This window comes from Oncorhynchus keta, chromosome 2, assembly GCF_023373465.1.
Source record: "Oncorhynchus keta strain PuntledgeMale-10-30-2019 chromosome 2, Oket_V2, whole genome shotgun sequence".
Classification (NCBI taxonomy): Eukaryota; Metazoa; Chordata; class Actinopteri; order Salmoniformes; family Salmonidae; genus Oncorhynchus; species Oncorhynchus keta.
Genome location: NC_068422.1, coordinates 44,966,480 through 44,992,268, shown reverse-complemented (window position 1 = coordinate 44,992,268; position 25,789 = coordinate 44,966,480). Strand labels below are relative to the sequence as shown.

Genomic DNA, 25,789 nt, shown 5'->3' with positions numbered 1-25,789 from the left:
AAAGACTCTTCCCCAATACAGAATAGATCCACTGACCTGGTATACTGGGAAACTGAGTGACATAGAAACCTGCAATTGGAAGTTGCGGTGTTTGCAATTCCATAATACGTTTGACCAGGGTAAGGTCAAAAGGAAAATTAATATTTTGAGAAATGGAGTGAATGTTAATTTGAGATTAAATAATTAAAAAGGGCAATCAACAGTTTAAACAATTGCAAAGCCATTTCCCCGCCCCTGTTCGGGAAAAAGCTGAGGGATGGGGCTGGAGAAATGTACCCACTCAAATTCATAGACCGAGCTATGGATGGAAGGACTGACCATCCATGATATCAAAAATATAGTTTAACCATGTTTTTCAGACCAAGCGGGATGTTTACAAACATTGGAGTAATGCAAACATATATTTGGGGTTCTGATGTGGTAGGACAGTTGAACTAAGCTAATGAGGCATTTCTAAGTCTAATTCTTAAAGAATCAATGGATACATATCATTAATTCATATGTACATAAATGGATGTAGAGACTACATATCACTCATTCAAACATTCCAAAAATGTATGTAGCAACTGCAGATGTAACTTTATGGTACAAGTTGTGCGTCAAGGTTTCCTTTCAAAAGTAGTCACCAGAAGTACATGCAATGTGGTATTGACCAATGAGAACCTATATATAAACAGGTCAGAGGACAGTTGAAAAGAGGTGAAAGGTTACCAGGGCATGAAGCTTCTCCTCCAGGTCTTGGTTGGCCCGCTGGGAGGCAGTGTAGCTGTTCTGCAGTCTGGAGAAGAGCAGAAAACAGAATGTGTCTCAGTTAATAGTGTGCAGTGCCTACAGATAGAAAGGTTAAATCGGAAAATCCACAGATGGTATGCTGCTGACTGATATGAGCCCACTGGTACGGAACGTAGCACTGCGGTACTCTTCAAACACTTCAACTTTATAAAAAATTTAAAGTATGCAATCAACTCCCATCATAGTTCAGATGATGCGTTGTCTCCTCTCAGACTGGTCGTCTAATAAATGAAAGAGACTGGCCATGGAGACCACAGTTATTGTTGCAATAAGGCACCAGAAAATGGGCACATCCTGAAGTACGCACACTGTTCTTTTGGCAGTCACATATCCGTACATTTAGTTTTGTTTATTTCCATTCAACAGCAGAGCGGTATGAATTTTCTCAGAGCACTTAATGACGCCGTCAGAGTTTTTCCAACAGGTTAGATATTCGGCACAAATGACGAGAGATGGGAGGAAAGGGGAGAGAGGAGTCTGAACTAAACCCATTTCAATAGGGCCAAGGGCAATTACTTTCCCACTGTATCCACTGCCTCCTAAATTTGCTAGATAAATTCCACTAAAATGAGAGACTGTGGATTTTATGCGAATGCAATTATGATGCAGAAGAAATTCAAAGCGCTAAAATGGCAACGCAACAATTTTCCACATAGTTTTGCTTTTAATGGATGAGATGGGCCCTGCAGTCATGTACTGTACAGGTATTGATGTTCATGTTCTCTAGAAATAGCTTACAACCCCTGATTAGGATAATGGTGGTGCACAATCACCATCAGTCACGCTCACAATGTGTAATGATGAGCAACAGTAAAGAGGTGTGGGAATCAGGAAGTTCAGGGCACCAAAGCACACTGCTTTCAGTGAGTGTGACTCATGAGAAATTACGTGCACGTCAACTCCATGTGAGACTTTTTGAACAAAGAAACAACCCCAAAAAATGTTCGAAAATCAGTATTTTAAAGGTGTAATGAATCTTTCACAGATTGACGTTTATCGTCATGCATCTTTCCCTGTAAGTAGAGCTGAGTGGTTTCCGCTAGTTGGGACCAGCTGCAAAGTCAAAATTGGCTAAGGGTTAAGTATTATGGTTAGCAGTGTGGTTAAGGTTAGGTTTCAAATCAGATTCTATGACTTTGTGGCTGTGCCAGCTAGTGACCCTACTGCAGAGCTGCCACCAGGGCAAGTTTCACAACAATAAATACCAACCTGCGAATCTGTCAATAAGGTAATTTGTCCATTGTTATTTTAGTCATTTTGCCTTTGTTAACCTTTGTATGGTTCAAACCCCATCTCACAGAACCCCCAGAGCATATTATTCAGGACTATGACTGAAAATCCAACAGAAGTGTAAAAATAAAAAAGCACACCGATGATGCTCACAAAGCACTCTGCCCGTCACCCTTCCTATTGAGAACAGATTACAAGGCCACAGTCTAGCAGCTTGTGATCCTTTCCCCGGTAGTGAGGTCTGCACCGTGCACCAGGGCCATCCTCTCTAGCCTGTTAGTCTCATCTCCTCTCTCTGCCCTGAGCCATACTGTGTGCTCATTTGGCCATGCAGATGTGGACATGTTACAACAACTGCCTCTCCCGGGCCAACTGGCCAAGTTATTGATTCATCGATCGAACAATATTACATAAGGACACACACACTGGTGTAACCTTGCCCTGATTACAAGCCCAATGCAATGACACTAAAGCTATTGTAGTGTCCAATATGTATGAGCGCTACCGTTGCGTATCAATTGGATTCATACTCCAAAAACACCTGGCTTTGACTGACATATTTCCCCCTCAATAACACCAGCATTTCTTATTACCCTCTGGCACATCCTTCTCATTCCTCACTAATTAAAAAGTGTTCACTGCAAATCACCACCGATGATTTTCGCTGTCTTTGTCCCAATCAAAAATTCATAAACACATTTGAGCAAAGCTCACTGATTCCCACCGAGACCACAGTGGTAAACTCCCGCTGTATTTCAGTGTTCAGAGGATAGTGATTCATTTCATTTCGAGCTGATGATATTCAGAAAATAGGCAGAGCAATTAAAGTCACTTGATAGATCCACCAAGAAGTCGAATTGAATAGTCTGGCTGCCGTAAACAAATTAAATCAAGTCCTCAGAGAGTAATTCACATGTGAAGGCTGCTCCTGGGTTGGGTAAAATTGTAGTCGTAAATACAACAATTGGCTTCTCATTCCCAGAGCCTTTTTTCCATGCAGAGTGATCTCTAAAAGCATCCGTGTAATGGTGCTGCTCGGTGATAATCAGATAGGACATAGGAGTGGAGCATACTCATTAAACAACGGTAATCCAATTTAACCATTACCTTTGATGAGGCTGCATTGAAATGTGTGATCACCTAGTATGGACACACAGATGGACCAGCGCATCCCGCATAGGCATGTAGCCTCATGCTCCGATTTATGATGGAAACACTGCAGGGATAATTGAATGTGACTGGCTGCTCTGACCAAAAAAAACAGGAAGAGACGCCTCTTGATTGGAGATAAACTGGGATGATTGCTTTTGAATCACACACACACCCACACCCGCACAGGATATGAAATAAGCAGCCATGTGTTTTTTCCTGGAATCTTGACTTAAACATTTTGTGCATTTTTTACATTACTGCACCCCAGAGCAAAACCATTTCTATGTGCATATGAACAGTAAATGAAAAAGCTGTTTTTCCATATACTTGTTGACCGCAAAATAAAAACAAAATGGCACATTTACATATAAAGAAAGATATGGGAAATGTATTGGAAATGATTTCAAATGGAGGCAACATATTTTTCGATTTAAAAAGACATCTTGTGCATAAGAAACAGAATGGCAAACATTATCACCCGACATCAAATCGGAAAATGGTTTTCCCTCCAAGTTCTGTTAACCAGCATTAGCTGCAGACCTGTGTCCTGCCTCTGACAGAGTTTTAGTTTCCTAAGCAGGGCTCTACAGCGCTACAATTTTACTCACATAAAGCGCCTAAATATTTTGCTGTTTAGGAGCACCAGTGTGCCTTGAAAAATTAAAGATTCTAGCTTTATTACCTCGACTATTTTTCATTGTGCTCCTAAATTTCTTTGTGTGCGCCTACATTTTTCAACTTAGGCGCACACAAGGTCAGCCTAGAACCCTTCTCAGTGTGGTGGTGGGAACCTCACTGATCAATACCATTTCACTTCATAATGACATTAGCTTTACAATCTCATTATTTTCTTTTGCATTACATCCCATTTTTCTCCCCAAATTCGATCTGGTCTCATCGCTGCAACTCTCCAACGGGCTCGGGAGGCTAAGGTCGAATCATGCGCCCTCCAAAACATGACCAGCCAAACCATACTTCTTAACAAGCGCCCGCTTAACCCGGAAGTCAGCCGCACCAATGTGTTGGAGGAAACACTGACAATCGAGGTTAGCCTGCAGATGCCCGGCTCGCCACAAGGAGTAGCTAGAGCGCGATGAGCCAAGTAAAGCCCCCCCAGCCAAACTCCACTAACCTAACCCGGACTGGGCAAAGTAGCGCGGCGCCCTATGGGACTCCCGATCACAGCCGGTTGTGATACAGCCCGGGATCGAACTTGGGTCTGTAGTGACGCCTTATGCACTATGATGCAGTGCCTTAGACCGCTGCGCCACTCAGAAGGCCCACGAGACTGTTTCTTGTCTCATTAAAATATGGATTAGGCATATCCCCCACCAGTACACGCTTGTCATTTTGTTGGCTATTTTTCCCCCTGCCATTAACTTCTTATAGCTGCAGAGCAGTATTGAGTAGCTTGGATGAAAAGGTGCCCAGAGTAAATGGCCAGCTCCTCAGTCTCAGTTGCTAATATATGCATATTATAATTAATATTATTGGATAGAAAACACTAAAGTTTCCAAAACTGTCAAAATATTGTCTGTGAGTATAACAAAACTGATATTGCAGGCGAAACCCTGAGGAAAATCAAACCAGGAAGAGGTTTCTATTTTGAAAACTCCATGTTCCATAGCCTGCCATTGCTCCATTTAAAGGTATATCAACCAGATTCCGTTTCCAATCGCTTCCCCAAAGTGTCAACAGTCTTCAGAAATAATTTCAGGCTTTTATTTGAAAAAGGTGTCAGAAAGATAACATTGCGCCAGGTGTTCGCATGAGTTTTGCTCACGCAACAGAGTTTGGGCAGCCATTGCCTTTCCCTCTCCTACTGAATAATACAGTTCCGGTTGATATATTATCGATTATATACACTGCTCAAAAAAAATCAAGGGAACACTAAAATAACACAGCCTAGATCTGAATGAATTAAATATTCTTATTAAATACTTTTTCTTTACATAGTTGAATGTGCTGACAACAAAATCACACAAATTATCAATGGAAATCAAATTTATCAACCCATGGAGATCTGGATTTAGAGTCGCACTCAAAATTAAAGTGGAAAACCACACTACAGGCTGATCCAACTTTGATGTAATGTCCTTAAAACAAGTCAAAATGAGGCTCAGTAGTGTGTGTGGCCTCCACATGCCTGTATGACCTCCCTACAACGCCTGGGCATGCTCCTGATGAGGTGGCGGATGGTCTCCTGAGGGATCTCCTCCCAGACCTGGACTAAAGCATCCGCTAACTCCTGGAAAGTTTGTGGTGCAACGTGGAGTTGGTGGATGGAGCGAGACATGATGTCCCAGATGTGCTCAATTGGATTCAGGTCTGGGGAACGGGTGGGCCAGTCCATAGCATCAATGCCTTCCTCTTGCAGGAACTGCTGACACACTCCAGCCACATGAGGTCTAGCATTGTCTTGCATTAGGAGGAACCCAGGGCCAACCGCACCAGCATATGGTCTCACAAGCGGTCTGAGGATCTCATCTCGGTACCTAATGGCAGTCAGGATACCTCTGGCGAGCACATGGAGGGCTATGCGGCCCCCCAAAGAAATGCCACCCCACACCATGACTGACCCACCGCCAAACCGGTCATGCTGGAGGATGTTGCAGGCAGCAGAACATTCTCCACGGCGTCTCCAGACTCTGTCACGTGCTCAGTGTGAACCTGCTTTCATCTGTGAAGAGCACAGGGCGCCAGCGGCGAATTTGCCAATCTTGGTGTTCTCTGGCAAATGCTAAACGTAAGCAAACCCCCACCTGTGGACGTCGGGCCCTCATACCACCCTCATGGAGTCTGTTTCTGACCGTTTGAGCAGACACATGCACATTTGTGACCTGCTGGAGGTCATTTTGCAGGGCTATGGCAGTGCTCCTCCTTGCACAAAGGAGGAGGTAGCGGTCCTGCTGCTGGGTTGTTGCCCACCTACGGCCTCCTCCACGTCTCCTGATGTGCTGACCCGTCTCCTGGTAGCGCCTCCATGCTCTGGACACTACGCTGACAGACACAGCAAACCTTCTTGCCACAGCTCGCATTGATGGTCCATCCTGGATGAGCTGCACTACCTGAGCCACTTGTGTGGGTTGTAGACTCAGTCTCAAGCTACCACTAGAGTGAAAGCACCGCCAGCATTCAAAAGTGACCAAAACATCAACCAGGAAGCATAGGAAGTGAGAAGTGGTCTGGTCACCACCTGCAGAACCACTCCTTTATTGGGGGCGTCTTGCTAAATGCCTATGATTTCCACCTGTTGTCTATTCCATTTGCACAACAGCATGTTACATTTATTGTCAATCAGTGTTGCTTCCTAAGTGGACAGTTTGATTTCACAGAAGTGTGATTCACTTGGAATTACATTTGTGTTAAGTGTTCCCTTTTTTTTGAGCAGTGTATTTTAAAAACAACCTAAGGATTGATTATAAAAAACGTTTGACATGTTTCTGTGGACATTACGGAAACTAATTGAAATTTGTCTGAGTTGTCGTGACCGCTCTTTCCTGTGGATTTCTGAACATAACGCACCAAACAAACGGAGGCATTTTGGATATAAAAATAATCTTAGTGGAACAAAAGGAACATTTATTGTGTAACTGGGAGTCTCGTGAGTGAAAACATCCCAAAATAATCATTTGGTTGTGCTTAATTTTTGTATTTTTTCTTTAACCTTTAACTTTGGATCAGAATCCCTTAAAAAAAAAAAAAATAACAATAGCTTTATTAATTTATGTTACTGTAGACTATATATATATATATATAATATATATATATATATATATATATATATATATATATATATATATTTTTAAATTCAAGAGTTCAACGCATTTTATTTGTGGAGTGCCATTGCTACAACTATGAAACAGAACACGAGTGTTGGAATGCGGTAACCGCTTTTTTATACAAACAAAAATGGAAAATAATACTGCTAACATGCACGGTCAGCAAGACGCGCAGCCAAGCGATGAAAACCTCAATAGCCTAAACATAAGTGCCAAGTGTGCTTGATAAAAGTGAAAATCAGTACAAAAGCACATTATGAATAATAATCAATTATTGGCAGCTCATGTCACAAACAACGAAAACTGGTGAATGCAGTGCTAATGTTACCTGCTCTTTCAGTGGTGACATTCTGTGCTGATAATCGGCCCATGGCGTCGTCACTGACTTGTTCTATCCCAAGGTGCCGTCTCTTCCTCTTTCCCATCTCTCCGTTTCATTTGGTGGTGGGGCGCATCTTCGAGGCGCAACGTTCTCGATTGTTTTGCCCTTAGGCCTCGGAGGTGTAGGTTCAGGCTGAGGCTCAGAATCAGATGAATAATCAGACGTCACGATTCATTTCTTCCCCACCGTCAGTAGTTTTCAGTCAGATTTTGGAGCAACGCTAACGCGGCATGTGCTTTCGTCTTGGTCTTCTCGTCATTGTAAATTACGTACTCCACGTAGGCCAGAGTAAACTGATAAAGACAGTTTGGATTTGATGGACTGATATAAGGTACATACCATTTTGAGAAAGAAATCTGAATAGACCCGCCCTTTTCTTCATTCCCAATTGGTGATTACATAATTCTGCATTGTTCGCTTCCCCTCGCTCAACTCACCCATTCTCTCCAATCATACTTTACTTCATTTATTTAATCTGTTGTTATATGTGTGAAATTAGTTTAGGCATAATTTAGGTTCAGTTTCGAGACAATTATTGGGGTGATTATCAACTGGAAACAGCAACTGTCGGGAGGAGGAGGTGGGGCAGGCCCTATTTAAAGCCCTCTTAATACTGGTTATAACTCCTGTTCTGTTTGTAATATTAAGATTCTAACAAGGACAGTGTGTTTTTAGACTTATTTAGAAAAAGTCAAGGACAGAAGGGGGCATAAGTCACTATTTTATTTTTTTAAATCATGAAAAGTCCAAATGACTGCTTTAGTGGTTCAAGTGTTAAATTCAGAAATCTATTCGATCTGTCAATAAGCTTTTAAACGTTAACTGTAAACGGTGAATAATGTAAATCGTTATTTAACAAGCTACAAGTCGTACGCAGATGGGACTTGGCTTGCCTTTTACTTCAGAATTAACCTGATTGACAAGCAGATGTGTAAAGATGGATTTCTTAATCAAGAGCTGGGAGGTTGCAGGTGCGTAGCCAGGGAAAGTAAACACAGCAAACCAGAATAATCATATGTAGGAGAAGCATTTGCTTTTAATCAGGTTCTGAAAGACTGGTGGCCATGTACTATAGAGGAAGGCCTGGTGCTATCACCAACTAGGGCTGACAGAGAAAGTGTGGTGGGGCACAGAAGAGCCCTGGGGCAATATCCTCCGATTGAACAACAACATTATGAAATATAGATATGCACCGAGTGTACAAAACATTAAGAACTCTTTGCATGACAGACTGACCAGGTGAATCCAGGTGAAAGCTATGCTCCCTTATTTATGTCACTTGTTAAATCCACTTCAATCAATGTAGATGAAGGGGAGGAGATGGGTTAAAGAAGGATTTGTAAAGCCTTGAGACAACTGAGACATGAATCGGGGCAAGACGAATGATTTAAGGGCCTTTGAACAGGGTATGGTAGTAGGTGCCAAGCGTACAGGTTTGTGTCAAGAACTGTACCCCTGCTGTGTTTTTCACGCTCAACAGTTTCCCGTGTGTATTGAGAAACAAACAACATCCAGACAACGTGTGTGTAGATAAAACAGCATGGACTTCCTGGCAATGTTCCATGTGGCAGAAACTTAACAAAACATTCTCAAACAGGCAATTCAACATGCCCGGAGGTTGAGGGAATTAAAGTAACAACTAGATGCATAATCAGACAGCTAAGATCTAATTAATTCAACAGCTTTGATCAAATTCATTAAAAATGGATTGCCGAGGAAGGTATTCATTTAATCTTTCTGAAAAAAAGTGTTGGGGAGAGGAAGTGAGTGAGCGCAGTGTGCGGTATAAGGGAATATTATCTGTGTTACGAGATAGCGAGACACTGACAATTGGCTCAGAAAAATGAGGGAGGTCAAACTCGTCACCTGCGGAACTTGTCTCTCATCTTCTCCAGGTCGTCGCGGGTACGACCCATTTCCTCCCGCATGTAGTGGCGGCTGGTCTCAAACTCTGTCTCCATGGCCTCCATCTTGTGGGTGGTGTGGGAGAGCCGACGGCGCAGGTCTTCATTCTGTTGCTGCAGGATCCTGGAGGGGAGGGATGGGTGGAGAGGGAGGTGTGGGGGGCAGTCAGCCCAGGTGCAGTGGAATGATTCACAGACAGTATCGTATTTCACAGTGACTAGACTGACAAGACGAACAGAGAGCCATGAGAACTTGCTTCAGCCACAGAATTCAGGGAGACACAGTTAACTGACAAACTGAATTTGAGTGAATGGCAAAATATCAAAATGGGGAATAGAGAACAATCATAATTAACAACTATGACAAGCATAATAAGGGAAAACTGGTATGCGAAAGAAAGTAATTCATTTTGCTAGTGCATGCATATGAGTGCATATTTATGACATATACATTTTTTGGGTGTGCGAGAGAGAGCACATGGTTGACCACAGCCCTGTGTGTGTGTATCTGCAGCGGGCAGGCGAGCGGCCTGTGTCTTGGGTGATTGCCTGACTTTGCCCAGGTCCCTTTGTCCTAGTGTGTCTGTGGATTTAATGGGAGATACTGTCAGGATGCTGGGGGGACGGTATCTGCTACAACCCAATGTCCCCAATCCTGTCACCACACAGCGCATCACACCACGCAGCATCCAGCCACTGCTGGCTGCACACGTCTATTAAAACCACAGTTCTCTCAGAGTCTGTCCAATCTGGCTCAGATGCATGACAGCGGTTAAAACAAGACCACGGGGTTTTTCAACATGTCACTGACACATCCAATCAGCAACAACAGATAGCTCAATAAAAAGCACAAAGAAAGCAGGAGAGAGGAGGATATGCAGATACGGGCAGCGAGTTCGCAGCGGAAAGCTCATAACTGCCGTCCACTGACGTACGTTTAGGCTGTGACTTCCAGATTCTTGCTCAGATTAGGTTGTGAGAGCCAGGCAATTGATTAGGCAGACATGGGACCACATCAGCAGCATCCAGGTGCGTTACCCTGTGTCAGGGTGTGATTGGGTGTGACAGTGTGGAATCAAATTAGCCCTCACACCGCTGTCTGTTCCCCCGTGCTGCGTCTACAAAGATCAATTGGACTTTTTCCACACCTATCAGCTTGCGGACACTAAATCTTTAAAATCGACGTGAGGTCCCATCCTGACACTCCCAGAGCCAGAGGGTAGTCCTCTTCACTAAGTCTACTGCTTAAGAGAGAGGGGAAGGAAGGAATACACACACATTTAGCCTACGTATGCAGACACACATGCCAACCAGAACGGCACAAGAAAAGAGAACATCAATGATTTGTGGTATGTTCTGGTTGGTGGGGGGGGCGACCAATGTTTTACTCTATAAATATACACAGGATTTCACGCTTTCTTCTGGGCTCTTTCAGGGCACAGGTTTGAGTAACAGGCAGAAAATTGGTATTTGGCACAGTCTGTGGGTACTACCCAGTACCTTTAGTCCTTTTGTAAATAACCCATCAGTAAGTACATTTTGCAGACTGGTAAAAAATGTCATTGACATCCAACTAAAGAAACAAAGTGAAAGTCCACATTTACAACGTAAACAATACCTTCCAGGAAAGCTCTTGATGACATAAGGGAGGTGGAATTGTGATTTCTAATACTAAGATGTATATCGAAAAAATAGTATGTTAGATGATTAAAAATATATGTTACAAGAAATAGATTTTCAATAAATAAAGTCCTCGTTAAAGAACTTCAAAATAAATGGATGACAGAACAGGAATTTAAATATCTTTGTCCCAAAACCTACAGTTTAGACACAAATCTACCACAGACCCTCCATTAAGACCTATCGTTTCAGGTACTGCCTCCCAAACAGAAAGTGTCTCGTTATGTGGACTAACACATTTATCCATTAGTCAAACAGTTGCTCTTGATGTCTCATAACTATATACTGTGGCAGCCCAGGGGAGTCAGAGGTGAAACTCACACTAAAATAAGACAGCGGGAGACCCGCATCTTTTGGATCTGGGGGGCTGCAGTTGCTTCATGGGCCCAGCAGATAGTGACTGGCCGTCGGCAAGGACTCGTTTCCTGGGCAGCTCCAGGCCAGGTGTCCCTTCTGGCCACAGTTGTAACACCTTCTCTGGCTCCCGCTAACTAGCAGCCGCCGCCGCCTCGGGGGTGATCTGGGTTCAGTAATAGGAGGCCGTCTTGAAGTGGGGTTCATATAGGTGTCTCCCTTTCTACCACGCGTTGGTTTGGGCCTTGACTTCAGGCCTACTGGGCTCTGGCCTTCGCAAACACCTCCACAATAACCTGGTGATTTTCTATTAAGAGCGAGCAGGGCATCAACTGACAGGGGTTGCTCTGGGCAGCATGGAGCTTTGCGTCGGTGGGGAGGATACATTTGTCTATTACCAGTCAATCTATAGCTGATGGCCCGTCCCCCGTGGTAAGCCAACTTGTAGTTAATCTAACCAGCTCGGGTATTTGAGGTCTTACTGGGGCGTTGCCATAATAGGCCCAGGAGTGGAACAGTTGTGCCCGGGTTGGTAGGTTGTGCCTATAAAATGGGCCAAGATGTCAGTTTTCAGAGCAGCATAGTTGTCGACATCACCAAGTCCCTACAGGCCTTCTGGGCTTCTCCAGTCAGAAAGGGGCCACTTTGCCAGCCAAGTCCTCCTAGGGACATCGCTCTTTCTCTGTGGTGCGCTCAAATACCTCTAGATAAGCTCCTTGTCATCTTCAACAGTTAGCTTGGCGTGGATCTTGCCTGGTTCCACCATTCGATTCGGCCGAAGCATGGCTTGACGAAGCTGTGTGAAGGCCTCCTGAAGGGCAAGGAGGCTTTGGGCTTGCACCAGCTGAGTTACAGCATCTTCCATGGATCACCAGCCCAAGTTGGTGCCTGTAGAGCTGTCCATGGCACTGACACACCTACATAATTGTGCTTGCACAACTAATGCTTACTAAAAACCATTTTCTATTTGATAAATACCACTACCTAGAGACTTTTGGAACAGCAATGGGAACTCCATTAGCTCCCAACTACACAAATCTATTCTTGGGAAAATTCGAATGGGATTTTATTCAAGAAAATAATCCTTACAAAGATCATGTTAAATATTGGACCCGATATACAGAAGATTGCTTTATGATCTGAACGGGTTCCGAAATTAAATCAACTTCTTGACTACAATCAAACAATTTCCTTCACTACGGAAAATAGCATTAACTATAGATTTCTTAGATATAGATTGTCCCTTTTGTAACAAGTACTTAAGTTTACAGAAAACCTACAGATAGTATTCACCCTCTCCTTGAGCGTTTTCGCTTGAGAAGATACCCTGATGCCTGGCTTGACAAAGCTCAAAACACAAGTTTAAACAGAAACCAGTTTCTTAACAAAAACAGAATCAAGTTCTGTAAACTACTTACTTACTTTCAATGATAGCCGTAATGGCATCAAGTGTATTGTCAATAAAAACATTGACAGACTATTTAAATTCTTCCTTCCAGAATTCACCTTTATTCACCGATAACTGTTCAAGAAATCTATCAAACATACATTACCGTGCAAATGTTTGGGGTCACTGAGAAATGTCCTTGTTCTTGAAAGAAAAGCCATTTTTTTGGTCCATTAAAATAACATCACATGAATCAGAAATACAGTGTAGACATTGTTAATGTTGTAAATGACTATTGTAGCTAGAATCGGCTGATTTCTAATGGAATATCTACATAGGCATACAGAGGCCCATTATCAGCAACCATCACTCCTGTGTTCCAATGGTACGTGGTGTTACCTAATCCAAGTTTAGCATTTTAAAAGGCTAATTGATCATTAGAAAACCGTTTTGCAATTATCTTAGCACAGCTGAAAAATTGTTCTGTTTATAGAAGCAATAAACCTGGCCTTCTTTAGACAAGTTGAGTATCTGGAGCATCAGCCTTTGTGGGTTCGATTACAGGATCAAAATGGCTAGAAACAAATAACTTTTCTGAAATTCATCAGTCAATTCTTGTTCTGAGAAATGAAGGCTATTCCATGTGAGAAATTGCCAAGAAACTGAAGATCTCGTACAAAGCTGTGTACTATTCCCTTCACAGAACCGAGCAAACTGGCTCTAACCAGAATAGAAAGAGGAGTGGGAGGCCCTGATGCACAACTGAGCAAGAGGACAAGTACATTAGTGCATCTAGTTTGAGAAACAGACGCCTCAAGTCCTCAACTGGCAGCTTCATTAAATAGTACCCGCAAAAAAACACAGTCTTAACATCAATAGTGAAGAGGTGACTCTGGGATGCTGGCCTTCTAGGCAGAGTTCCTCTGTCCAGTGTAATTTATTTTGCCCATCTTAATCTTTTCCTTTTTATAGGCCAGTCTGATATGGCTTTTTCTTTGCAACTGTACTTTGTAGTGAGCAAACACCGGGGGCGGTAATGATTTCTGAGTTACCCTTCGTGACCACTCCCATACCCTATAACTATTTCTTTGTGACTAATTTCTATACAGGTAGACCAGAAAAGCCACATCCCTGTTTGGCAGATGAATGGCAACCGTGATTAGAAGGACCTGCTGCTCATCTGTTGTTCTGTACAAATGCTATTTTGAATTAAAATAAAATTGTATCGACACACTAAAGGTTGTAAAGCCGAAACGTTTGTGTATTCTATCCCTTTTGCAGTGAAAATAATGAAATAACATAGAATAAGCTTTATGCAACATATTTTTGAGTGCAAACCCTTTTAGATTTGTCTGAATTTGCAGGTTTTACGCAACAGCCAAGCTTGTGGGCGAGTGCGATAGTTCTCTTTTGATTAGGTAATACCCTGTAACCCTGTACAAGTTTACTTGAGATAAACGTGTGCTCTGTACGCATGACTATGAGAAGCAAGATTCTCTGGTCTGATGAAAACAAAATGTAACTATTTGGCCTGCATGCAAAGCGTCATGTCTGGAGGAAATCTGGCCATCCCTACGGTGAAACATGATGGTGCCAGCATCATGCTGTGGGGATGTTTTTCAGCGGGCAGGGACTGGAGCTGACCAAGGTCCTGCTCCTTCCTTTGTAGCTCCCTACCTAGTCAGGGTCAAAGGAAAGATGAACAGAGCAAAGTAAGAGAAATCCTTGATGAAAACCTGCTCCAGAGCGCTCTGGACCTCAGGCTGGAGCAAAGGTTCACCTTCCAACAGGACAACGACCCTAAGCACACAGTGTGGGGCAGCAGATAGCCGAGCGGTAAGAGCGTTATTCCAGTAACCGAAAGGTTGCTAGTTTGAATCCCAGAGTCGACTAGGTGAAAAATCTGTCGATTGTCAAGGAACGTAACCCCAATTGCTCCAGGGTCAGCATCAATGATGGAAACATTTTAATTTCACACCGCACAGGTTACAAATAAGCGCCTCCTATTTGACCTTTATAAGAAGCTAAGCTTATGCCTTGGGTAAAGAATAGCTATTCTGCTGTAAATGTAAGCATTGAGGAAAAATGTAGATGCATTATATGGTACAATACAAGATTTACACAGAACTCAACTCCTGCTAACCAATGCAGTGTGTATATAAAAGCAAGGTATCAGGAACTTCGGATCTAACCTGGATGATTTACAACAGCAAAGCAAAATAAGCATATCACAGCATGAAAGGGTCTTGCAACTTCAGAGAACCTATCACCTGAGTCCACAGTGGTTGGGATACTTTTTCGGCTGTGTTACAAACAGCTCTAACAGCCTTGCATACTGAGATGCTCCACAGGAGCCAACAAAGAGGTGGAGGAGAGTGGCACATTGGGGAAATAACTGCGATAAGAGAAAACAGAGATTCAAAAGTTTTCAGAAAGTAATTTGAAAGACTGGGATTGTAAGACGTTCTCAGAGATCAGTTTTTTATATTTTTTACAAGCATTAAACTTTGTCCTTGTGATCAGAGTGGTAGGCATGTTCATCATAGTGAGCTGGGGAAAAAATGAAATGCTATCAAAATTTGAAAGAAAAAAAACTTCATTTGCCATTGGCCTACATCGAAACACCCAACAGCAACTCTTAGGATGGCCAACAGACCGACAGCCATCCCTAGGCCTCTGATGTCTATTTCCCTGACTGCTTCACGGCAACAACATCGTCAGTCATCTCATCCCTGTCGCTTCTTATCGGTCTTTCATAGGCCCCTTATCCCATGGTAGTCACAACCTGACACTGAGTGACAGAATACAACAGGTACACGTCTCGAGATAAAGGCTGGAAGGATGCGTGTTACGTCTGGTCAACCAAACAGAAAATCAGACCCGGCATATGGGAAGAGAGGTAAACAAAAAGCCTAATTAAAATGAGCATGGTTGAGCATGGCTGGTTGAGAGGCAGTTGAAAACTCTTGAGGCACAGCAAGGTTCCAGCGGAGAATGGGAAACTATTCCTGGCCGAGCTGGACTTTTTCTGACATGTTCCCCATTCGGAGGGGTATGGTGGAAGGAGGGAGAGAGAAAGATCTGTCCGTCAATCGACGTGTCGGTAATCCCATTCATCTGAGAAACATATGTTGGGAGATTTGCTCCTCACAGTCCTCTGCAGCATATGCAGTAGACCAACAGCCAAGATTCAGCCATGACAAAACCGCTCTACTACTGGGGAGACAGAACATGCTCTAGCCTCTGTAGAGGCTTGGTGCCTTGAGGAATTCCAGGGCAAGAGTGGGCAACTGGGCAGTACTCATTAACAGCAGCACTCAGCTCAGGTCCGGTTGTCAGACACAGGTCATCTCCCACAGAATTATTCAACATCCCACACGAGCACAGGGGCATCTAGGCCAATCGATTATGTTGCCTGTGTGCCACAAAGCAGCTTACCAGCATTTCCCACCACAGGGAAGAGGGAGGGAGGGAGGATCCAACAGCCGCTACGTCAGCGGAAATTCATTATGCATTGCAGTCTGATGCCCATACATGTGGATAGTGGCCTGACAACATTTACCCTAGCGCGCACGTCACAGCTTGTTCACTGACACCAAAGGGCACTTCACCTGTAGCGTACCACAGAGACAGAGACTGCGCTAGACTTCACTGTGAGAGGATAAGATGAAACTTCAAAAACACAGGCACTGTGACACACACACACTTGATAGATTTAGTAGTAATTAGCTGAGTATAGGGATTCCTGTGGGAGAGGAAGTGGAGCGGAGGAGGACAGGAGGACTGATTGAGGTGAGAGTGCCATCTGTAACTAAAACTAGTGGTCGGTCTCTGCTTTGACTCATCATTAGCTGTGTGGCAGCAGCAGGTGTGTGCTTTCACAGCCAGGACTGCCGAGGCTCTCAGGGAGGTCCGGCAGGGAGATGGCACTGATCACACAGATTCACTCTGAGCCCAGTCTGGGGTGGGAGGAGGGTTGTGTGGTTGACAGATGTTGGTGCTAACAGCAACCTGCTCCTCTTCCGTTCGCCCACCTGTGCAGTGCCCATTCGAACACACCGCAGGGCCTAGTCATCATCGCACCAGATGGGATTTCCCACATCTCTATGAACCCTCCCTCCCCTCCATCTCAGTGCTACTGACGCAGAGGCTGGGTGTCTGAGGGTGTATTCACACTTGGTCACTTTCAGCCAATTTTTGTGAACTAAGTGCGATTCGCTTATTTTTTGGTGCAGCGTGAAGACTCCAAAGGACCTCCGACCCTTCAAAAGAGCCCACGAAGCAAACCGAACTGAGACCATCGAGAGTTCGTTTCACTTGAATTCCATGGTCCGGTTCCCTATTTTTTAGGCAATGTGAACACAAAGCTCTGCAGGTTCCCTTGTCATTATTCCCGCATACACACTAGATTACTGCAACGTCATTTCCCCTGCCATAACCCTTCACATTGGTGCCACAAAAGAGAGAAGATGATATGTAGGGTCGTATTCATTATGCAAATTCTGTTGCAAAGCATTTCTTAAACGGAAGCAGACAGAACGGGGAGAAACCTACCTGAATTTGTCCAATAGAAACTCTTGTTTTAGTTCACTGTTTGGCCAATGATTACACCCCAGGTTCGGCGAAAAAAACTTGTGCTGTTTTTGGATATTGATTAGCGATCTTCAAGGATGCACAGACAGTAAAAATGTTTGAGTTTTTAGTTCAGAGTATTTGTTTGGGATATGTGATCTATAGGCTAAGAGCTTCATAAACTGTTTATTCGATTGTGGGGTTTAAATAGTGTCACCAACATATTTGGTGAGAATCACAACATTGGGTACAAAATCATTTCTAGCTCTTAAAAGGGGCCTACAATGGGTGTACAATTTTCAATTACAGCATTATTTAATCAGTGGTTATTCTTATGCTATTTATTCTGTTACCAATAATATTTACTATTTTAATAGTATTTTCTGATTGCAAATATTATGGCTCACCTTTTAACTAAATGCAATATTTGCTCTTAAAATGTACAGTGCATTTGGAAAGTATTCAGACCCCTGGACTTTTTCCATATTTTGTTGCGTTACAGCCTTATTCTAAAATGGATTACATTTTTATTTCCTCATCAATCTAGACACAATGCCCCATAATGACACAGGAAAAACAGGTTTATAGAATCAGTCATGTTTAGACACACCTACCTATGGGTTTTCCTTTATTTTCACTATTTTCTACATTGTAGAATAATAGTGAAGACATCAAAACTATGAAATAACACATATGGAATCATGTAGTACCCAAAAAAGTGTTACATCAAAATATATGTTCTATTTGAGATGCTTCAAAGTTGCCACCCTTTGCCTTGATGACAGCTTTGCACACTCTTGGCATTCTCTCAACCAGCTTAACCTGGAATGCTTTTCCAACAGCCTTGAAGGAGTTCCCACGTATGTTGAGCAGTTGTTGGCTGCTTTTCCTTCACTCTGCGGTCCAACTAATTCCAACCATCTCACCTGGGTTTAGGTCGGGTGATTGTGGAGGCCAGGTCATCTGACGCAGCACCACATCACTCTCATTCTTGGTCAAATACACAGCCTGGATGTGTGTTTTGGGTCATTGTCCTGTTGAAAAACAAATGAAATCCCATCTGGTTTGCGCTTAGTGGGACTATCACTGCAGAAAGCCATGTTGGTTAATCATGGGGATAGGGCTGTCTACTGCCCCCGCTGGAGTAATTGCGTGCCCATAGTAAACCATTTTTTTTTGTCAAAAGTTGCTAATATATGCAAATAAAAAATATTATTGAATAGAAAACTCTAAAGCTTCTAAAACCGTTTAAATTATGTCTGTATGTAAAGCAGAACTCTCAGGGCAGTCATTCTCCCAAACTCTCTCTTGTCATCAGAAAAGTTGGCCCAACTTTGACATCATCGCCCCCACCCTCCCAAGCAGTTACAGTTCTGGGAACAGTCTCTCTGTCTTCAGCGCGATCTCAGCTTTCAATGGAGCTTCTCATTGTGAGAATCGCGCGCTCACGAGAGTTTTGGCTGGCCGAAACCTTTCGGTCACTCGAAAAAACAGGTCACTTTTATGCGCGCTCTGGTCAAGTCCTGTCTTTTTTCCAAGATAGATTACTAACGGTGCCTGTGTTTCTGTTCATCCTAACGATTGCTGTACACCTTTATAACATGTTAAAGCTTGATTATGAAGTTAATTTGACAAGTTTAATCGACATATATGTAAGTTCGACGTTTTGGTGCGCATCCACTTGACTTTTGGCTACATTTCAACAGAAATGTGTTGTTTTTGAGAACCGAAAGACACAGACTGCAAAACTAAACCCTGCTTTTGGTAAGTATAATTCCTTCCAGGTCTTTTGATGGAAGAACAGCAAAGGTAAGGGAATATTTATGTGGTAAATTTGGGTTTATGTGGACTCCAAGATAGAGGAGCCATAATGCTACTTTTTGAGCGCCGTCTCATAGTATAGCCTAGTGAACGAAACCTGTAACGTTAAAAATAAATGTAACACAGCGATTGCATTCAGAAGAAGTGTATCTAACTATATATATATATGTAGAACATGCATATTTAGTCAAAGTTTATGATGTGTATTCCTTGTTAGCTGACGTTATCTGCCGGAGCTATCGTCATTTCTCAGGACATTTGAATAGCATTTTTTGAACGATGCATCATTGTAAACAGAGATTTATGGATATATATAGCATATTATTGAAAAAAACATAAATGTACTGTGTAACATGTTATATTACTGTCATCTGATGAAGATTTCAAAAGGTTAGTGCATTATTTTTCTTTTAATCCTGCGTTTGTTGATTGCATATTTTTTTCAACTTGGCTATGCAAATTAGCCGTGTCTTTCGGTGGTGGTTTGTCATAAATATGTGCTATGTTTTCGCCGTAAAACATTTTAGAAATCTGACTTGCTGGGTAGATAAACAAGGTGTTTATCTTTCATTTGAGCCATTGGACTTGTTAATGTATGGAGGTTAAATATTTTTAGGAATATTTTTGCGTTTGAGTTGAATTCTAAATAAATTAGTGTCACCAGCAAAGCACTCCCAAACCACCACGTCCATGCTTCCCGGTGGGAACCACACATGCAGAGACCATCCATTCACCTACTCTGCGTCTAACAAAGACAGCGGTTGGAACTAAAAACCTCAAATTTGGACTCAACAGACCAAAGGACAGATTTCCACCTGTCTAATGCCTGTTGCTCGTGTTTCTTGGCCCAAGCAAGTCTCTTCTTATTGGTGTCCTTTAGTAGTGGTTTCTTTTCAGAAATGCAACCATGAAGGCCTGATTCACGCAGTCTCCTATGAACAGTTGATGTTGAGATGTGTCTGTTACTTGAACTCCATGAAGCATTTATTTGGGCTGCAATTTCTGAGGCTGGTAACTCTAGTTAACTTATCCTCTGTAGCAGAGGTAACTGTGGGTCTTCCTTTCCTGTAGCGGTCCTCATGAGAGCTAGTGGTTTTTGCAATTGCACTTTCAAAGTTCTTGAAATTTTCCTGATTGACTGATTCGAATTTCTTAAAATAATGGACTGTCATTTCTCTTTGCTTATTTGAACGGTTATTGCCATAATATGGAATTGGTATTTTACCAAATAGGGCTATCTTCTGTATACCACCGCTACCTTGTCACAACATAACTGGTTGGCTCAAATGCATTAAGGAAAGAAATCCCAAAAATGAACTTTTAACAAGGCACACCTGATTATTGAAATGTATTCCAGGTGACTACCTCATGAAGCTGGTTGAGAGAATACCAAGCACGTGCAAAGCTGTCAAGGCAAAGGGTGGCTGGCTACTTTGAAGAATCTCAAATATAAAATATATCTTCATTTGTTAAACACTTTTTTGATTACTACATTATTCTATTAGTGTTATTTCATAGTTTTGATGTCTTCACTATTATCCTATAATGTAGAAAAATAGTTCTAAAAAAATAGGTCTCTCCAGAGATGTTAAAATCGTGTTCAAGTCCGGGCTCTGACTGGGCCACTCAAGGACATTGAGAATTGTCCCGAGGCCACTCCTGTGTTGTCTTGGCTGGGTGCTTAGGGTCGTTGTCCTGTAGGAAGGTGAACCTTTGCCCCAGTCTGAGGTCCTGAGCACTCTGGGGCAGGTTTCCTTCAAGGATCTCTCTGTACTTTGCTCCGTTCATCTTTCCCTCAATCCTGTTATGTCTCCCAGTCCCTGCCGCTGAAAAACCATCCACACAGCATTATGCTGCCACCATCATGATTCACCATAGAAATGGTGCCAGGTTTCCTTCAGATGTGATGCTTGGCATTCAGGCCAAAGAGTTCAATCTTGGTTCCATCAGACCAAAGAATCTTGTTTCTCATGGTCAGAGTCATTAAGGTGCCTTTTTTCAAACTCCAAGCAGGCTGTCATGTGCCTTTTACTAAGGAGTGGCTTCCGTCTGGCCACTACCATAAAGGCCTGATTATTGGAATGCTGCAGAGATGGCTGTCCTTCTGGAAGGTTCTCCCATCTCCACAGAGGAACTCTGGATCTCTGTCAGGGTTCTTGGTCTCCCCCAAGTGCTCAGTTTGGTCAGGCGGCGTGCTCTAAGAAGAGTCTTGTTGGTTCCAAACTTCTTCTATTTGAGAATGATGGAGACCACTGTGTTCTTGGGGACCTTCAATGCTGCAGAAATGTTTTGGTACCTTTCCCCCAGGTATGTGCTTTTGACACAATCCTGTCTCTGAGCTCTATGGACAATTCCTTTGATCTTATTGCTTGGTTTTTGCTCTGATATGCACCGTCAACTGCATGACCTTATATAGACAGATGTGTGCCTTTCCAAATCATGTCCAATCAATTGAATTTACCACAGGTGGACTCCAATCAAGTTGTAGAAACATCTCAAGGATGATCAATGGAAACAGGATTCACCGGAGCTCAATTTCGAGTCTCATAGCAAAGGGTCTGAAAACGTAAGTAAATAAGTTATCGGTTTTTATTTTTAATACATTTGCAAACATTTCTAAAGACCTGTTTTCGCGTTGTCATTATGGGGTATTGAGTTTAGATTGATGAGGAAAACAACATATTTAATCAATTTTAGAATAAGGCTGTAACATAAAATAAAAAGTCAAGGGGTCTGAACACTTTCCGAATGCACTTGAAGTAGGTATATTTCGCTGTTCCATAACACATTCTGATGGAATGGCTTGTCCTGCACTTCGTAAAAACCCACAGTACATTGAGTGAATGTTGGAAAAAGATCTTGGTTCCTCTCTAAACATAGCAATGTGAATGCAAAGAGGACTCGGACCACAAAATAGATGAAGTGAACTGGCAAAAGAGTCGAGTCCTCTCATAAAGGCAAGGGCAGTGTGAACACAAAGAATAGTTATTTAGCTTATTTTTACCCTCTTTTTCTCCCCAAATTTCAATCGTGTCTCATCGCTGCAACTCCCCAACGGGCTCAGGAGAGGCGAAGGGGGGAGTCATGCGTCCTCCAAAAAGAATGACCCTTAACACCCGCCAGCTTAACCTGGCAGCCAGTCCGCTCCATTGTGTCAGAAGAAACACCATTCAACTGGCAACCAGGGTCAGCCTATAGTCGCCTGGCCTGCCACAAGGAGTCGCTAGGGCACGATGAGCCAAGTATAGCCTCCCCAGCCAAACCCTCCCCTAACCTGGTCAACGATGGGCCAATTGTGCGGCGTCCTATGGGACTCCCGTCCACGGCCAGTTGTGACACAGCCCGGGAATGAACCTGGGTCTGTAGTAACACCTCTAGCCCTGTGGCATTACTACAGTGCCTTTCATCCCCTGCGCTACTGGAGGGGCCCAACCCAGCGTTCACTTTAAAGAGGACTGGGATCGGTTGTTTTAAAGAGGACTACATGTGGCCTGCCCGGCTCCCTCTCCCCAGGAAGCGTCTAGACCGGAGCAGCTGGGGGGTTCCAGTGAAAGGCTGGCTGTGGCCATGGCTCGGTGCCAACCTGGCTGTCCACTATAAGCAGCCTATCTACCCACTGCCAATCAGGTCTTGCCACCCAGGGCTACAGCTTCACACACAGTAAAGACAGAGTTATACAGTACACTGTATAAAGTGAGGCAGGCAAATAGATACAGAAACCCATCGCCAAAGAACCATGCCAAGACATGCATAAGTTGACTTTTTTCTGTTTGTTTAAACAAAGTCAAATTTGGGTATTTTCAATCCTGTGGCTGAAGCATTTCACAGAAAACAACATATATTTATCAAAGTAAGCATGAGGAGATAAAATAACCACTTACTTGATCCTGTCTGCATCTGATAAGGAGTCCTGCAACAACAGAAACATCCCATTACATTTGGCCATTGTGGATATGTTTGCAACAAAACAGAGATTTTGCTGGACTGGCTGTAATTTCCTGAGAATAAAGCATTGTCAAGAAATAAAAATACATAAAATTATCAGCTGCCCTGGCAAACTCTGCCATATGGGGGAAAACATTGGTAATTACTTTTAAAAAGGCTATCTACAACCTTGAGGCATTGAGCGAGACGGGCAGTGAGCAGACCTTGGAAAAAGCTGAGACGCACTCCGACAACAATCCACAATGTCAACAATCACTGGCTTTCAAGGTAGAAGTTGAAGCATAAATTGTACACAGGTTCTATGTTTATAATAAAGAATTTTGCACTGCACAGATTCCTTGGTAGTTTTCAGTGTTGGCCACATTTCTGTTGAAGCCAAAGGTTTACAGAGATGAGCAGCCAGGGCATAAGTTTAAATTGTGTCTCTCTTAGCTGCATAGGTCAATAAGTACACGCCTCATGGAGCTATGAAATCAATTTGACAGCCCCTGTCATTCTGCCAACTAAAAATGCCATCCGTTTACACAGAGGGGCCATCTGCACATCTACAGCACTTAAGAGGCTAGTTATCAGCATTATATTTAAGAATATGGTAGTCTCATCTCTGTAGGATAATTGCACTTTAATAATTAAGAATAATCGTTAGAGGCATAATTTAAATAAAACATTTGGTCCCCACACGTTGTTAATCGATTTTCGTCATTGCAGAACAAATTATATTTTTGTAAACTTAAGTTTACTATTTTCATTTAGAAAATAAAGACAAACTGCATGGACAAAATTTTGGCACCCCGGAGCTAGTACTTGGTTGCACAGCCTTTGGCCAAGATAACAGCAGACCAACTCTTATTTTAGCCATCTTTGAGCTTGCTGAACCTTTCTACTGGCAATTTTGCAGATTTTCAGCAGCAAATTGCTCTAATTCTTCAATGTTGGAGGGGTAACCTCCAACTGCTGTTTTCAGCTCCTGCCATAGGTTATGGCCTCACCTCTGGCCAATCCAGAACAGTCCACTGTTTATTGAACTATTCCAGTGTGCTTTTGATGTTTCTTTGGAGTTGTCCTGCTGGAAGACCCACAACCTTCAACAGAGACAGCTTTTGGACACAAGGTTGAACATTACACTCAAACACCTTCATAATTGGCTGATTTCATGATGTCACACATTCAAGGCTCACAGTACCAGAGGCAGCAAAGCAACCCCACAGCATTGTCGAACCTCCCTCATGTTTGATTATAGGGAGGGTGTACATTTCTTTGAATGCTTAATTTAGTTGTTGGTTAACATAGGAAGACCTCACTGTGGAAGGAGACAAAAGAAAGCCCGATTGATGCATGAAACCCACCTAAACCAGCCTAAATCCTGGGGGAAATGATCTACGGACCAAGTTCTTTGACTATAGAGATCAGTGCTGTATTTACTGACGACTAAATTAAGTTTTCAATTTAAGAAAAACACCCTCCCTACAATCAAACATGGGGGAGGTTCGACAATGCTGTAGCGTTGCTTTGCTGCCTCTGGTACTGGGTGCCTTTAACGTGTGCAAGACATGAAATCAGCAAATCATGTGTTTTGGGGTCCTGTGTTCAACCTAGTGTCCAAAAACTGGGTCTCCATTGATGGTTTTGGGTCTTGCACCAAGCCAATGACCCCAAACACACATCAAAAAGCACCCAGGAATGGTTCAAAAAGAGATGCTGGACTGTTGGAGTGGCCAGCAAAGAGTCCAGATCTGAATCACATCCATAACCTTCGGCAAGACCTGAAAACAGCAGTTGGTGGAGGGCACCCCTCAAACATTGAAGAATTAGAGCAATTTGCTGCTGAAAAGTAGGCAAAATTATCAGTAGAAATGTCCAGCAATCTCATTGGTGACTCCAAGAAGCATTTGTTGGCAGTTATCTTGACCAAAAGCTGTGCAACCGAGTACTAGCTCCAGGTTGCCAAAAATGTGTCCATTTGTCTGAAGTTAACAAAAATAAAATTGGTTCTGCAATGTTGACAATCAAATAACAAGATGAGAACAGACACTTTTCAATTTCTAATTATTTTAGAATTTTCGGAGGATTTTTCTTTTTTTTAAAGAAAAGTGAGCCAATATATTTGGCTGCAACTGTAGCTAGAGCAGAATACCGTACAAAAAAATAAAGGTATCTAAAAGTAAAATGATAGACTCACATGACACAGCTGCACAAGACTGAACTTTTCAGTTTGGATTGAACTAGAATGCTGGCTAGTGAATGCCACTTGAATGCTCTTTCAAGCCATCTAGGGAGGCGACTTACCTTCCGTTAATGGCGAATGTAATTTCTATTTATAATATAACGAGAGTTGTAGCTAAGCAACTCGCAGGTTGAATCATCTCTTGACACAATACACAGAAATTGGTTGAGAAGGCTTCCAATTATTTTTCTGGAAGGCGTACAACAATGAACGGGGGAAAGAAGGAGAAATTCTCCTCACATACCTTGATCTGTGATAAAATTGAAAAAGAGCTGTGTTGTGATACAGTTGTCACTTGTTCCCTCTCAGATTGAGGAGGCTGGGGCACGTATTTAGCTGTGGGTCTACTCATAGTGTCTTTGTGCTGTGTCCTGGTCTCCAGCTGAGAGAGCTGGTGCTGTTGTTGCTGGTGATGCTCCCCTTGCCGACTCTTGTCCTCCCAATCAGTCTCACTGCTGCGTCGGGAGCTGGAGTCCCCTCCACCCCCCACATGACTGTAGATGGGCCCCTCCATTTTGGGCCTTGCTCCCTCTCGATGGGGGTCTACCCTGACAGGGTCTGCCC

The 25,789-nt window shown here is 43.0% G+C and overlaps 2 protein-coding genes across 2 annotated transcripts in view; both read right to left on the bottom strand.

Annotated features, from left to right (window-relative positions):
* Positions 1-25,789, bottom strand: part of LOC118401088 (serine/threonine-protein phosphatase 2A 56 kDa regulatory subunit delta isoform-like) — a 633,889-nt gene that overhangs the window by 392,873 nt on the left and 215,227 nt on the right. The window lies entirely within an intron of this gene.
* The window catches only part of LOC118401128 (tight junction-associated protein 1-like), a 130,467-nt gene that overhangs the window by 26,086 nt on the left and 78,592 nt on the right, over positions 1-25,789 (bottom strand). The window contains 3 exon segments of the mRNA XM_035798397.2: positions 712-778; positions 9,205-9,366; positions 22,938-22,966. Of these exon segments, the coding sequence (XP_035654290.2) occupies positions 712-778; positions 9,205-9,366; positions 22,938-22,966 (258 nt within the window).